Genomic DNA, 12,481 nt, shown 5'->3' on the forward strand with positions numbered 1-12,481 from the left:
TTTTAGAGTTAGTGTCATTTTTACTTTACAGAAGTAATTCCTAAAATAAGCATGATACACAATAAAGTCTCAGTTAGCAGTTATCCGATATTTAGATTTTAAGTGACAACATGTGGCTGCTGTGGTGCGCAAGCAAGTAGGAATATCAAAAATGCCAAGTACAATCAAATTTATAAGGTCCACTAGAGACTTTCAAGAACAAAAATGTACCATTTTTTTTTCTCTCTCCCATCCCCCAAAATGGAGAGGGTTTCAGTGTTTGGAAAAGAGCAAACACAGTGAGGAGCTGGGTTCCTTCACTTCACTGTACAGACTTGCCACAAATAATACATTGATTATTGCAGGGTATCTGTTTATTAAAACATGCTTTACAAATGGAAATATCCCTGTATAAGAGCATAAAATAAACCCAAATACAGGGAAAAAATAAAAAAAAGAAGAAAAGGCTGACAGGCCCAGGAGGCTGCGTGAAAGAACCTTGGAAGGCAGAAAATTTGTAGTGCTGTTTTGCACATTTGATCTGTAGGGATCCTAAGTCCCATGTCCAATGGAATCTACTCCAGACACTTTTTCAGCCTGCACATAGGTTGCCCAATTCCCACTGTGAGTCCTAATATCCAGTGTGTCAGACTCATAAAAACCTGATTTTTTTTCAATATTACTTTGCCACTCATTGTTTTTGCTCTTAAGGAGGAATGAGGGAAGGCACGGCACTCACAAAAGGGCCAGGGAAAACATCCAGAAATGGGTTTTTAACTTGGAGGAGGATGTCCACACTCTACATTTAAGACTTTCCTGCAGCTGATGAAGGGAGGGGAAGGGAAGAATTAGCTTTCTAAGCCCAGTCTTCATCTTTATTGTCTGTAATATAAGCAAAGGCTACTTTCCTGACTGCTTAGAAAAACTAACCAAACAAAAATGTTTCTTTTTCATTAGCAGAATAAAATGAATGAAGAAATAATTTCCCTCCCACATCCTTTTTTCATCTCTCTTATTCATCCAAAAAACCCCCAACAACGAGACTGTCAGCCAAACAAAACAAAGAATTTACTTTCTCAGCATAATAAATCACCTTTGTTCCTAACTATCCAAATCATAAAGTCCTACACACCCTGGATAGCTCAAGTAACCTAGTCTGAGATAACAACCACCTGGCTTTTTATTATTTTTTAGGGAGAAGCTTCCCAGACACCATTTCTATAATTTCACATGGTCCCAGAGGTTCAAAACTCTCAATAAGCCATTTTAACAAGAAAATCCAGATAGTCTAATATCTAGGCCTATAAACGTCCCAAAACTCAGAGATCTAACACATACTCTATTTGCTGCAGGCATTTATTTTCTTTTACTATCTAGGTCATCAGTTCATGACTAGGGACAAAAGAAATCCGTAGAGAATTTTCACTCAATGAGAAGTTTTCAAATTCCTCCAAGTCCACAGAGTATCTGCAAAAGAGCCCCATTCTTTTTTGCTTCACTTTCACAATGGAAAGTTAAAATCAGTCTAAAATAAAGCTGACCGTAGAAAAATACAGCCTTATTTGACATTAAAGAAATACTTCTCACTACTGCTGGGTGAAACAATACTGAGAAACCATAGTTATGCATGTCTAATGCTGAACTTTTTTAGTTAAGAAGACAAAAATAGCTGGAGCAAAGGACATCACTGATGCAAAAGAACATTTTTGAAAGTTGTGAAAAAACCAGAAGGAAGAGATAGTCTTACAAATATGATCAGCAATAACTTGGTTTAAAATGCCAGCAGATGAATGACCATAGGGAGCCTTTTAATCTAACACTGAATTGTGACGAGTTTTAATTCCAGTGCCTTTGGTTAGTGTGAACACCATCCATAAATCTGATAACCTCACACAGTGGATCACATTACTACTGAGCATGCCCTTGGGAACACGGAAGGTCAGTTTGGTCCCAAATGCAAAATGCAGTCGCTGTGATAGCCAGCACAAGCCAACAGACCCTGGTGTTCTCCTGAGCCCACAGATGTCTGACACTGGGCCACCTTTTGCCCTGCACCATGACACTCCTTTCATGACACTCCTTTCCTTTCCCTGAATTCCAGAGACCAACATTACCCTTCAGAGACATCTGCTGGGAAGACATATCACATCAAGTGTCAAGCTATGCATGGTTTACCCTATGCAGCACAGCAGATTCAGGGTCAATAATGAGCCATTTAAACCAATTAGAACAACTCTGGGCATTGAGCACAACCCGAACACCTGAGACTGGTGGGCTTCTTCCTCACTATTTTCTTACAGCAAGTGGAGAAAGCATCTCAAAGAAGCATTTGGGACAGCTGATGTGTCCAGAGGACAAGGCTGGTGAGGGAGTTGGAGCACAAGCCCTAGAGGGAACAACTGAGCGAGCTGGGGTTGTTTAGCCTGGAGAAAAGGAGACTCAGGGGTGACCTTATCGCTCTCTACAGCTTCCTGAAAGGTGGTTGTAGTCAGGTTGGTCTCCTTCTTCAGGCAGCAACTGACAGAATGAGAGGACATAGTCTTAAGCTGTGCCAAGGGAAATTTAGATTGGATGTTAGGGAAAAGTTTTTTACAGAAAGAGTGATGAAGTACTGGAGCTGTCTGCCCGGGGAGGTGGTGGAGTCACCATCCCTGGATGTGTTTAAAAATAGAGTGGATGCAGTACTCAGTGCCATGGCTTAGTTGAGGTGTTGGGGCTGGACTCAGTGATCGCCAAGGTCTCTCCCAACCGAGTGATTGTGTGATCCTGCAAGAGCTGTGGAGAAGGAGGGAACATCCCCATGGGCATTTCCAGGCCGTCAGCCTTGGCCTGGCACACGGATGGAGACATCAAGCTCCTCCTGCCCGCAGTGCCACGGGGCTGTGTGGCCGTGTCAGCCCTGCGCGGTGCCGGCGCGCTCCAGCCCGTCTGGCAGCGGGGCTCGTCAGCCTGGGCTCGGCGCCACGCTAACCACTGCCAGATGGCTGCCACGGCCAGCCCACAGCTCACATCTGCCTGACAACATCTGCACAGCCTCGCTCCTCCCAATGGCAAACCCGAAATGCAGGCTGCAAGGGGAGAGTCTTGTAAAGAGGCTAGGATTTCCAGTCCACACCAATGTGTAGAATTCGAGCTCTCGCTCTTGGCAGCTGTGGTCGGGGCTGCGAGCTGCTCGTGGATGTGTTAGAGATGGGAAGTTTTGTTTCTAAGGGCTGAGTCTGGAAAATGAAGTCAGGATGGTCAGCCTCCAACTAGGATGGTAGAAGAGAAAGAGGAAAATAGATACAGAAATAAAAGTCAGTGTGATATTTTATCCCAGGCTATTAATCAGATTTTTTACAACCCTCCAAGGTGAGCGTGGTCCTCTGCAGAAGGTAATGTTTTTTACAGCTCAGCCAAAACCCCGACAAACAACACACAAACAATGTGACAAATGATAATCAAAGACTTATGGACCACTGAAAAGAGCTTGGGTATGCCTGTGATTTAAAAAAAAAAACAAACTTACATGGGAAGTAGCAGCATAGCAGAAGAACCCTTTGTCTTAACAGAGAGCGGCTGTGCAGATGTAGAAACATGAGTGGTTTAGAAATGGCTAGGGAAGAGGCAGGCATGCAGACTGAAGTGAGAGCAAAAATGGGAAAGGTGTCCTCATGATAAGGCAGGAGACAGCACAAGCACTTGGCAAGGAACAGAAGGGAGAGGTGGTCAAGAAGAAATATCTTCAAAGATTTCTGGAATCTGGAGAGCAAAAAGACTTGAGCAGGAGCAACAGAGACCTCGGAACAGAGCTTTAAGTGTGAACACAGAACAAGAGTGTCACATTTTGGAAAAAACAAGGAGAAGAAACAGAACGATTTAGAGGAATTCTCACTATCCTCTGGGACAGCTGTGTGGTTACAAATTGTTTTTCACAAATTTTTACTTTTTTTTTCCCCTCTTGGGGTGTCAAGTTAACTCACAGCCGCTCTAGCTGCATCACCTGTGGAAATAATATTAAGAGCAGAAGAAATATAAATCATTAACAAAAACTACTCTTGATTCTTGAGGAAGCCACCATTGTAGGGATCAGGAGATGAAGAAAAATGAGAGGTAGAGTAGGAAGCCAAAGCTCCCAGGGAGTAAGAAAAAGGACTTGGAAGAAAGGAAATTGCTGGGAGGCAGCACATATTGAGAATCAGAACAAAAAATACACTTCTCTTTCCAACCCTCTTGGGGCCTATAGGAAATTGCTTCTTGCCCTTTAATCTGCCCCAAAAAAGAAAAACAATTAAAATGAAATAATACCCTGAACTGTAAGTCCTTGCTCCTTGCCTTCCCCTCACCCCCACTGCTTGGTGTGCTGTGCACCCAGGCCATGATCTCTCATGCAGCTCTGCACAGCAGATGCAATATTGCCATTGGAATTACAGCTCCTACAGGAACGTGCATTCTTCTGCTGTGTATCTAAAATATGTAATTTGGGGAAACGAAGGTGTTAAGAGATTAATGATCAATAAATCAATGAAAAAGAGAGGAGGCCAGGAAAAAAACCCCAAAAAACCAAAAAGAAATGGAGAAGAAAGAAATAAGGACAAACATCTTGAATTAATTTGGAGTGGACCCACAACAGTATGGTTTCTGTCAGGAGCATTGCTGCAGTAATGGGTTAAGACTGTTACTCCACACAAAACGCCCCAACAAATTCAATAATTTTTTATAAAATTTCTCTTGATTCACGTCTGCATTGCAATTTCTCCCTGCAATTTAACTTTAGAAAGAAAGACCCCTTCCTAAAGAGGGAATTAATTTCTGCTATTTCCACTGTTCCCTCCAATACTAACAACACCTTCTCTTTTCCTTTTTAACTGACAGTCATAGCAATTTCTTCCACTTGCTTTTTTCTTATGATCAAGGTCACACTGGGATCCACCTATGTAGTTTTAAACTTGCCAAAGCACGATGAGGCTACAACTGGTCCCACCAAGAAGAATGAATGCAGCTCTCTTTGACAATTCATTAACAAAAATAATGGGGCAAGCACACGAAGCATCTTCCTGTGGATGGTACTCTTAAGGAGGTTTTCCTGTCACAACAGAAGATCAGAAGGCTTTGTTTTCACATTTTTAAAAACATTTTCATCGCACACTCATGTAAAAATAGCATTGCGTAAAAGCCAATAAATACCACGCACTTGTGATGTACTATTTAAGGGCCAGGAAAGGAGATGGGAATTGAAAATTTAAGTTGCAACTCATCTAAAATAAGAGTGTAAGTCATTCAAAACTGTTGATGTCACAAGACAGCCACACAAAAAAGGAATGAAAACCTGTATGCATTATTCATCTTCTAACTTTGATCTTTAAAGCTAAGAAACTTGAACAAGGAAAGATAAATGGCTTTTCAAGCTTTTTCTTTTAAAAATCAAATGAGGATGATTCAGGATAAATGAGAGATAAGAGTTAATACGAAAGAGGGGGAAATTGCAATCACAGTGCCGCATGGAAGTTTCAATGCAAAGGCTTTGCTTTTTGTGTTCAATTACAAAGGATTTCTTTCTTAGGTACCAGCATCCTTTTTCATGTATATGTAAAAGATTTTACCTATTAAAATTTCATGTTCAGTATGCATAGCCTTTTTCTTCTACCACCTATAGCATGACATGATGTGAACAATTAGGAGGCTTTCTGAAGCAGGGGCTACTAGTGGTCATGGGGCAGGAACAGACTCAGCTGTGAAATCCTGACCTCCAAACCTGGCTCAAGCATCAGCTTGGTCTGGAGGTTATGCAAGACATGTACACCTTCTCTCACTGGGAAAGCAGTGATAATTACAGGCACTCTGACTGCATCCTGATTTCACTGAGGTTAGTCAATTATGCAGGAATTGCTGCTAAAACATGAGACAAATTGATAGATCCAAAAGCACACGGAGGTCGCCTTGGAAGAGCCACAAAATCCTCTTTGAACACTCTGTGCTCCTGAGAGTTTGTAATTATTGCCAGTTTCTGCCTAAAGATATGCTCAAAGGCCCCACCATCCTGGCTAGATTACTGATGTCAGCATCTTATAGAGACAGCTGCATTTGGGATTCACAAAGCAGACAGAGCAGTAACGCAGCTCCTCGAGGGAGGCTCTGAGCAAACCTGACACAGGCAGACACTGCCACAGCCATCACAAATCACAGCTCACCAGCCATTTCCAGCAACAGCAAAGCCCAGGGAAGAATGCCTTGACTTCACAGCGTGCTGCAGGAGGGTTTGCTTATCTGAGTGTCCAAATTGTTACCTCCACACAAGCAGATATCACTAATCAGGTGACAGAGCCAGACAGGCTGGGTGGATGGGAGCACACGTTGTGAGATGGAGGAAATGGCTGGGGAATGAGGTGAAAATTTGGTGGGGTGTGTGTTAGGAGGGCAGTGGAAACGCCATTTGAAAAGTAGAGGGACATTTCTGGGGTACAGCAAGAAGATAGGTGAGAAGTGAGTGAAGGCAGGCACACTGAATTCACAGGCTGACAAGCAACCAACATTGCCTGTGATTGCTGTGAGTGCCTGAGCAAGTCACTGCTAATGGCACTCGCAGCCACTGACACTCTGCCAACTTCATCCAGACAAAATACATTTGGAAAGACCAAACCCAGTGATTACAGCAGTCAGCAGAAACTCCACTGATTGCACTTCCTCCTCAGCCCGAGGGAATGCAAACTCCCAGCTTTTGGCACCAAGGTGACACACGTGGCCATTAGTGCGCTGCCATGCAAAAAAGATGGCTAGACTGACTGGGCTGGGAGCAGGGCTGTTCCTGGGGAGGAGACCTGGAAGCCTGGAGCCCTGGCCTAGATCCTTGCTCCAAGCAATGGGAGGGTCCATGAACTTCACCAGTGCCAAATGTGTAAACTCCAAGAAGGGCTGGAAACAGAACCAGGAACATCCACACCCTGCTGCGCTCCCTTCCCTCTCTCTCATGGACAACACCTTGCGCCTTCCTTCTCCAGCAAGTCTCAGCTCCAAGAGGAGAGTCCCACAGCCTCTCCTAGTGCAGGTGGATCATGTAAGAAACTGGAAAAATATATTTGAGCTTTACACTGTTTGCAGTGAGAAATTAGAGCTATTCACTGGACTGAGCTGAGGTGCCCCTTATTACAAGAGGGATTCCTGATTCCACATTAATCCCAAGAGAAAAATTAACTAGGTGAGCATGGAATCATACTAGTCCTTCTCTGTCCTCATGATAACTGTTTTCTAATTCAATAAATTAAGCTAAAGGTAAGTGTCTGCTTTTCAGGCAAGACTGTTCCAGCTCCATTTTTAATATCTGGAGAGGGATTAGTCACGCCAAGCATTTGTTTTCATTCCACGGTGTACAGAACACACATGAGGAAAATCATGTTGAGCCCCAATGCACTCAGAAAATATAGACAACACACTCAAGAGTAGACAGAAAAAATTCTTTGGTGACGATTCTTCATCAGGTGCACCCAGCAGACATTTGTGCACTGAAGAGCCTACACCAAATCTCTAAAACTGGGCACTGCTGGGAGAGCCGTGCTCAAATAAAATGTCTGCTTCAATAAATCCCTTCACAGATAGCTCTGCCCTCACCCTTAACTTTCATTTCTTATTTGTTCCATTCCTAGCTTATAACCTAAAAGACATATACAGTTTTTTCTCTTCATAGCACATTTATTTGCCCTACAAATGGACCAAAAATATGAAAAGACTGATTTTTATTATCTCACCTACATAAACACATTGATTTCCTTAACTATATCCAGGACAAAATAATATTTTCTTTTTATTGCATTCCTGAGGAAGTCATGCCTTAACTTAGATCTTATTTATCTACATCTTTTGCTTCAACTTCTCAGTCAGGAACAGAGCTTCCAGCTCTGTTTTTCTGGCTCCCTTAGTACTCATTCTGAAAAGTCCAGTTTTTCTGACTCATAGATGACACTGTCAATGCAGAGGAGAAAAAAATGCTTCTGATATATTAAAAATAAGGTTGCCTTATGGAGATACCATCTTCTTGAAGAAAGTATAGATATGAATCAAAAAAGATGTCAAGCATCATGCCTTATTCAGAAAAAGTACAGTCTTAATGTTTATTTTAAATCTCTTGCCAGAAAGGAAAACATTAATACAACGAGCTTCACGCAGCCTTTGACACTTACAGAAAATTGTAATGAGTCAAAGATCAACAAGCCTATAAGAATGAAAACAACTGGAAATGCTTTAGAACTGGAGCCACTGAAGCTTTTTCATTAATTAAATGCCCACTGGTATTACATATGCATTGAACACCAAGACATTTAGTTTGACATTTCCAGATCTGCTAATTTCATGGCTTAAAAAGAGGAAAGTTGCACTTGTACTATGGAAATTTACTGCCACTGAATCAATCAAAATTTTGCCACCACATGAAGGTAGGTGCTCATTTTAAAAATAGACAATTATAAAGAAAAAAAAAAAAAAAGAAACCTGTCACTTAAACCCCATAATTTCATCCTTACTTCAGCTTTTGTACTCTTTTAGGTTTTTTTTCATTCCTGTTGCCAAACTGAAATAGAAATTCCTTTAAGGAGATATATGAACAGAAATGGAAATATTCTAAGTCAGGTTTCATAATTAGCATTTCATTCCCACCTGCCCTTTAATAAGCTGTCCATTCCAGGTCCCAATCCCCACTCCCCTCCCAGCCACTAGCAGGATCATACAGATGGTTACTGCAAAGCTGTAAAGGGGTACATCTGAATGCACATTTATCCACTTGGCAAGATCCTGCTACAGCTGTAAGAGGATGCAAATCTGCATTACAATGTTGCTTCAGGCTCTCTGGGCTGTGTCAGGGAGCCCCCACGATATCAATAGTGCTGCTGAGGACAATGCCAGGCACATATGACACAGCTAAGCTGGGCTGTGGCAGCTCTGTTAATTTACACCTCTGGACACAAGCCATCATTTGGGTACCTGAAACAAGTGTGAATCTACACCTACATCAAAACTCACTTTCATTTGTTTCTGAGAAGTGACAATTGATAACAAACTCTGCCAGATGACATGGTGAAAGAATACTTTGTGGGTGAGCATTTGATACAAACACCAGAAAATAAAACCAAACTGAGGGGCTTTATTTCATCCTAAGAAAAGCTTTAATGACTCCAGGTGACACTGCCAGTCAGCGATACCTATCCCTGTTCTGGGTATGTCTTTGTTCTGGCAGCTGGAACAGTTTTCATGTATAACAAAAGAAATGTACTTAATAGGCAACACCTGAAAATCCTCCACAAGAATAAACTACAGCAATAAAATATGCAAGTTTAGAAAGCTCTTCCTGGAGGAAAAAAGAACAACATAGGTAGCACTGGAATCTTCTCTTTATCTCAGGTCAATTGACCTGTCACGGTTGGAAGGAGATTTGAAAAGGAAATTGCAAGTTCTTAGCAAGTATGATTGGAGGAATAGAGTTAATAGCCAGCAATCAGTATAGGTTGGGTAGGGTACTTAAAAATTTAAATGTATGCATATGCCACAACTGCAGAATGCCTGGCTTTGTGCTGTTTGTAAAAAATAAATGGAATAACAGGCAATTTCAATCTCAAACCAAAATGGTAATTTTATACATAGGCTGCTGGGGTCTGAGAGTACTTCCATTAAACATTTCCCTCAATTCAGTATGTGATTGAGGCATGTAAATGGTATGTGCCTCTAATCCTGCTTTACATTAGAAATCCTTCCAGTACCAACAGGACAGTGTGTGCTTTCAGATGATACAGTTTCTCTCATGTGGAAAGAGGTTTCTCCTATCACCACATTGGCAAATACATTATTTTTGAACCCCATTTTTCACTGCCATTTCTGCAAGATGTTTAGGCTCACCAGTTTACTTTTCAAAAGGATAGTTATAATATTTGAGAAGCTGCTTTATCCATACCCTGGAATAGTCATGCACTGTATTCAGCAAGTTACAGATATAAATGAGTATGACAACACCTTTAATGAAAAAACAGATTTATTTAAGATTGTGGGATAAGCCATTATCTCTCTAAAGAAATGTGTCTATATCCCCAAACCCTTTTTATCCTTTCTAAGACAATGAACAACTTTCCTGCTTGTGTTATTTTTAGCAGAGTTATAAAAGATCTCACCAAGACTACTTGTAGTTTCTCTTTCCAACCAAAGGCAGATATTACAGATTGCAAAAATTTGTAGGTGGATGAAAGGTATGAAAATTATAGGACAGTGATGAGTACAATGAATTTCATTTCCACAAGCTTCTAATTCCTCTAAGGAAGAGAAAAATACAGGTTTTGCATAGGCCTCTTTAACAAACAAATGCATACCCTGCAATGAAGTACTAGGAGATGAGAGGTTACATTCCAAGCTAAATTCAAACTAGCCTTTGCCTGTGGGGCAAGGAGAGGACACATCCTAGAAAGGACAGCACAGCCAGAGATGCCCACAGGCTCAAGAGACAAGAAATGAATTTGGATTTGTTGATTCTTGTGTTGTTTGGAAAAACTTTTTATACTTACTGTAATTCTCTCATCCTTGTCATCTAGAGGGGTCCCATCTTTCTTCCATGATATAGTTGGCTCTGGGTGACCTCTTGGGGGCTGGCACTCCATCACTGCAGGTTCCCCCACAGCTACCATGACATCTGAGGGATTTTGTCTGAAGTCATCCCGTAGAACTGAAAGAATAAAAGCAATGAAGCAAAAAGTTACTCAATAATATATTAATAGTGGAGCAAAGTGTTTTGTATTGGCCTTTCATGGTGCCTGTTGTCACTGTATTTTACAGTAACAAACAGTTAATCAAAACAGATGGAGGGGGATTTTACAAGAGTTTTACAAGAGCCTGTTTGTGAGAGAACTAGAGGTAAAGGCTTTGAACTGAAAGAGGTTTAGATTAGGTATTAGGAAGAAATTCTTCACTGTGCAGGTGGCAAGGCCCTGGCATGGACTGGAGAGGCAGTGGCTGCCCCATCCCTGGAAGTGTTCAAGGCCAGACTGGATGGGGCTCTCAGCCACCTGCTCTATGGAAGGTGTCCCTGCCCACGGCAGGGGGTTGGATTGAGATGATCCTTAAGGTCCTTTCCAACACAAAGCATTCCATGATTCCTGTGTCAGTTGAAGATGGTACAGCATATTCTGCCCAGGTAGAATGTGACTTGGGGGGAAGCACTGCAGAGGTTGCTTTCTGTCCTTTTTTTCCTGAGACACGTGGTCACCCTGCCAGTAGCACAGAGGTTTATGGTGAAAGGTTGGCCACTGGCCATACAAATTGTACTCATCCCTAAATTCAGGGCAAAAATCAATGAACTAAATAAACTTCCCAGTTCTTTGATGACATTACAAATCACTAAACATCTGCCCAGCCTTAGCCAAACTCTTTGCAATTTGGCTTGTATCATTTTAAAGAAAAAGTACTAAAAATCTTTCCTGATCTCTGGTAGTTGTCACTTAGCCTAAACCAGGACCACATCCTTTATTTAGAAGTTGATTTTGCGCCTTTTGTCGATTACCACCTTTGCACACAAAGAAACATTTTTATTGTAGCTTCATTACTAGAATTTGTTCTTTCTCATCATTTGTCTAAACCCAGGCCTAGAAAACTCTAGTTTCCTCCAGTTTTCCACTATGGATTTTATCAATAGCTGTGTGATTATCTTGCTTTCTGGGAAAGTACAGACATCATCCTGTGCTCAACAGACCACTAAGACAGACATGGTTGAACAGAATAATGGCATTTCTAAGGCTTGCCAAGTAAGTGGCATTAGGTTTAATCTAAAAATAAATTAGTCAAATGATAACAAATATAACATTCTAGTCCCCTCCACTGCTGTTGCTCCATCCACACTGAACAAAGGGTAGGGTAATGGAAAAGCACTCTGCACCCAAAGGACTCTCAGGATTTTTACAGAGCTGTATGTCACTCTTGCTACCTGCAACAATCTTGTGTCAACAGTAAATAATGCCAAGAAGCTGCAGCAAAAAAAATAAACATATACCTTCTAAGCTATGGGCCCCAGATACATGGACATTCACTAGTGAGCAGGGGTTTGGTTGTTAATGCTGCTTCAAGGGGAAGTGAGATTTATTGTCAGCTGTTAAGTAATGTGGTTGTTACAAATTGGCATGTACAGTGCTACCACAAAGCCATCCCTCTCTGTAAGGTCTTTCATGCTCGTAAGACCTTCTGAAGTGGTCTGAGGGCAAATGGGTCACCTGCTTTGGGACAGAGAAATATACACCTTCCTCATACCTGCTTTTATTATAACCTAATACACTACTGGGACAGTTCCACACTGATACACAAGTACAGGCAGGAATCAAAAACAATAAATAAAGAATATTTTGCCACTTTTCTAGCTAAATGGCATAAACTCCAGAAATAACAGAGAATATCTGTGTGTCAAAAAGACTTATTAAAGTACAGATCTCACAAAAAATTTGAATTTACTAATCCCCTTCCACACTGAAGCACTCACAATTCAATTATTTCATTCAATTACTGAAAT

The 12,481-nt window shown here is 41.4% G+C and overlaps 1 protein-coding gene across 1 annotated transcript in view; it reads right to left on the reverse strand.

The window, feature by feature from the left end:
* The window catches only part of ROBO1 (roundabout guidance receptor 1), a 289,474-nt gene that overhangs the window by 100,163 nt on the left and 176,830 nt on the right, over window positions 1-12,481 (reverse strand). Inside the window, exon 3 of the mRNA XM_084226959.1 lies at window positions 10,494-10,651. Coding sequence (XP_084083085.1) covers window positions 10,494-10,651 — 158 coding nt within the window. The remainder of the gene's footprint in view (window positions 1-10,493; window positions 10,652-12,481) is intronic.

The sequence above is a fragment of the Fringilla coelebs genome (genome assembly GCF_963513975.1).
Source record: "Fringilla coelebs genome assembly, chromosome: 2".
Taxonomy (NCBI): domain Eukaryota; kingdom Metazoa; phylum Chordata; class Aves; order Passeriformes; family Fringillidae; genus Fringilla; species Fringilla coelebs.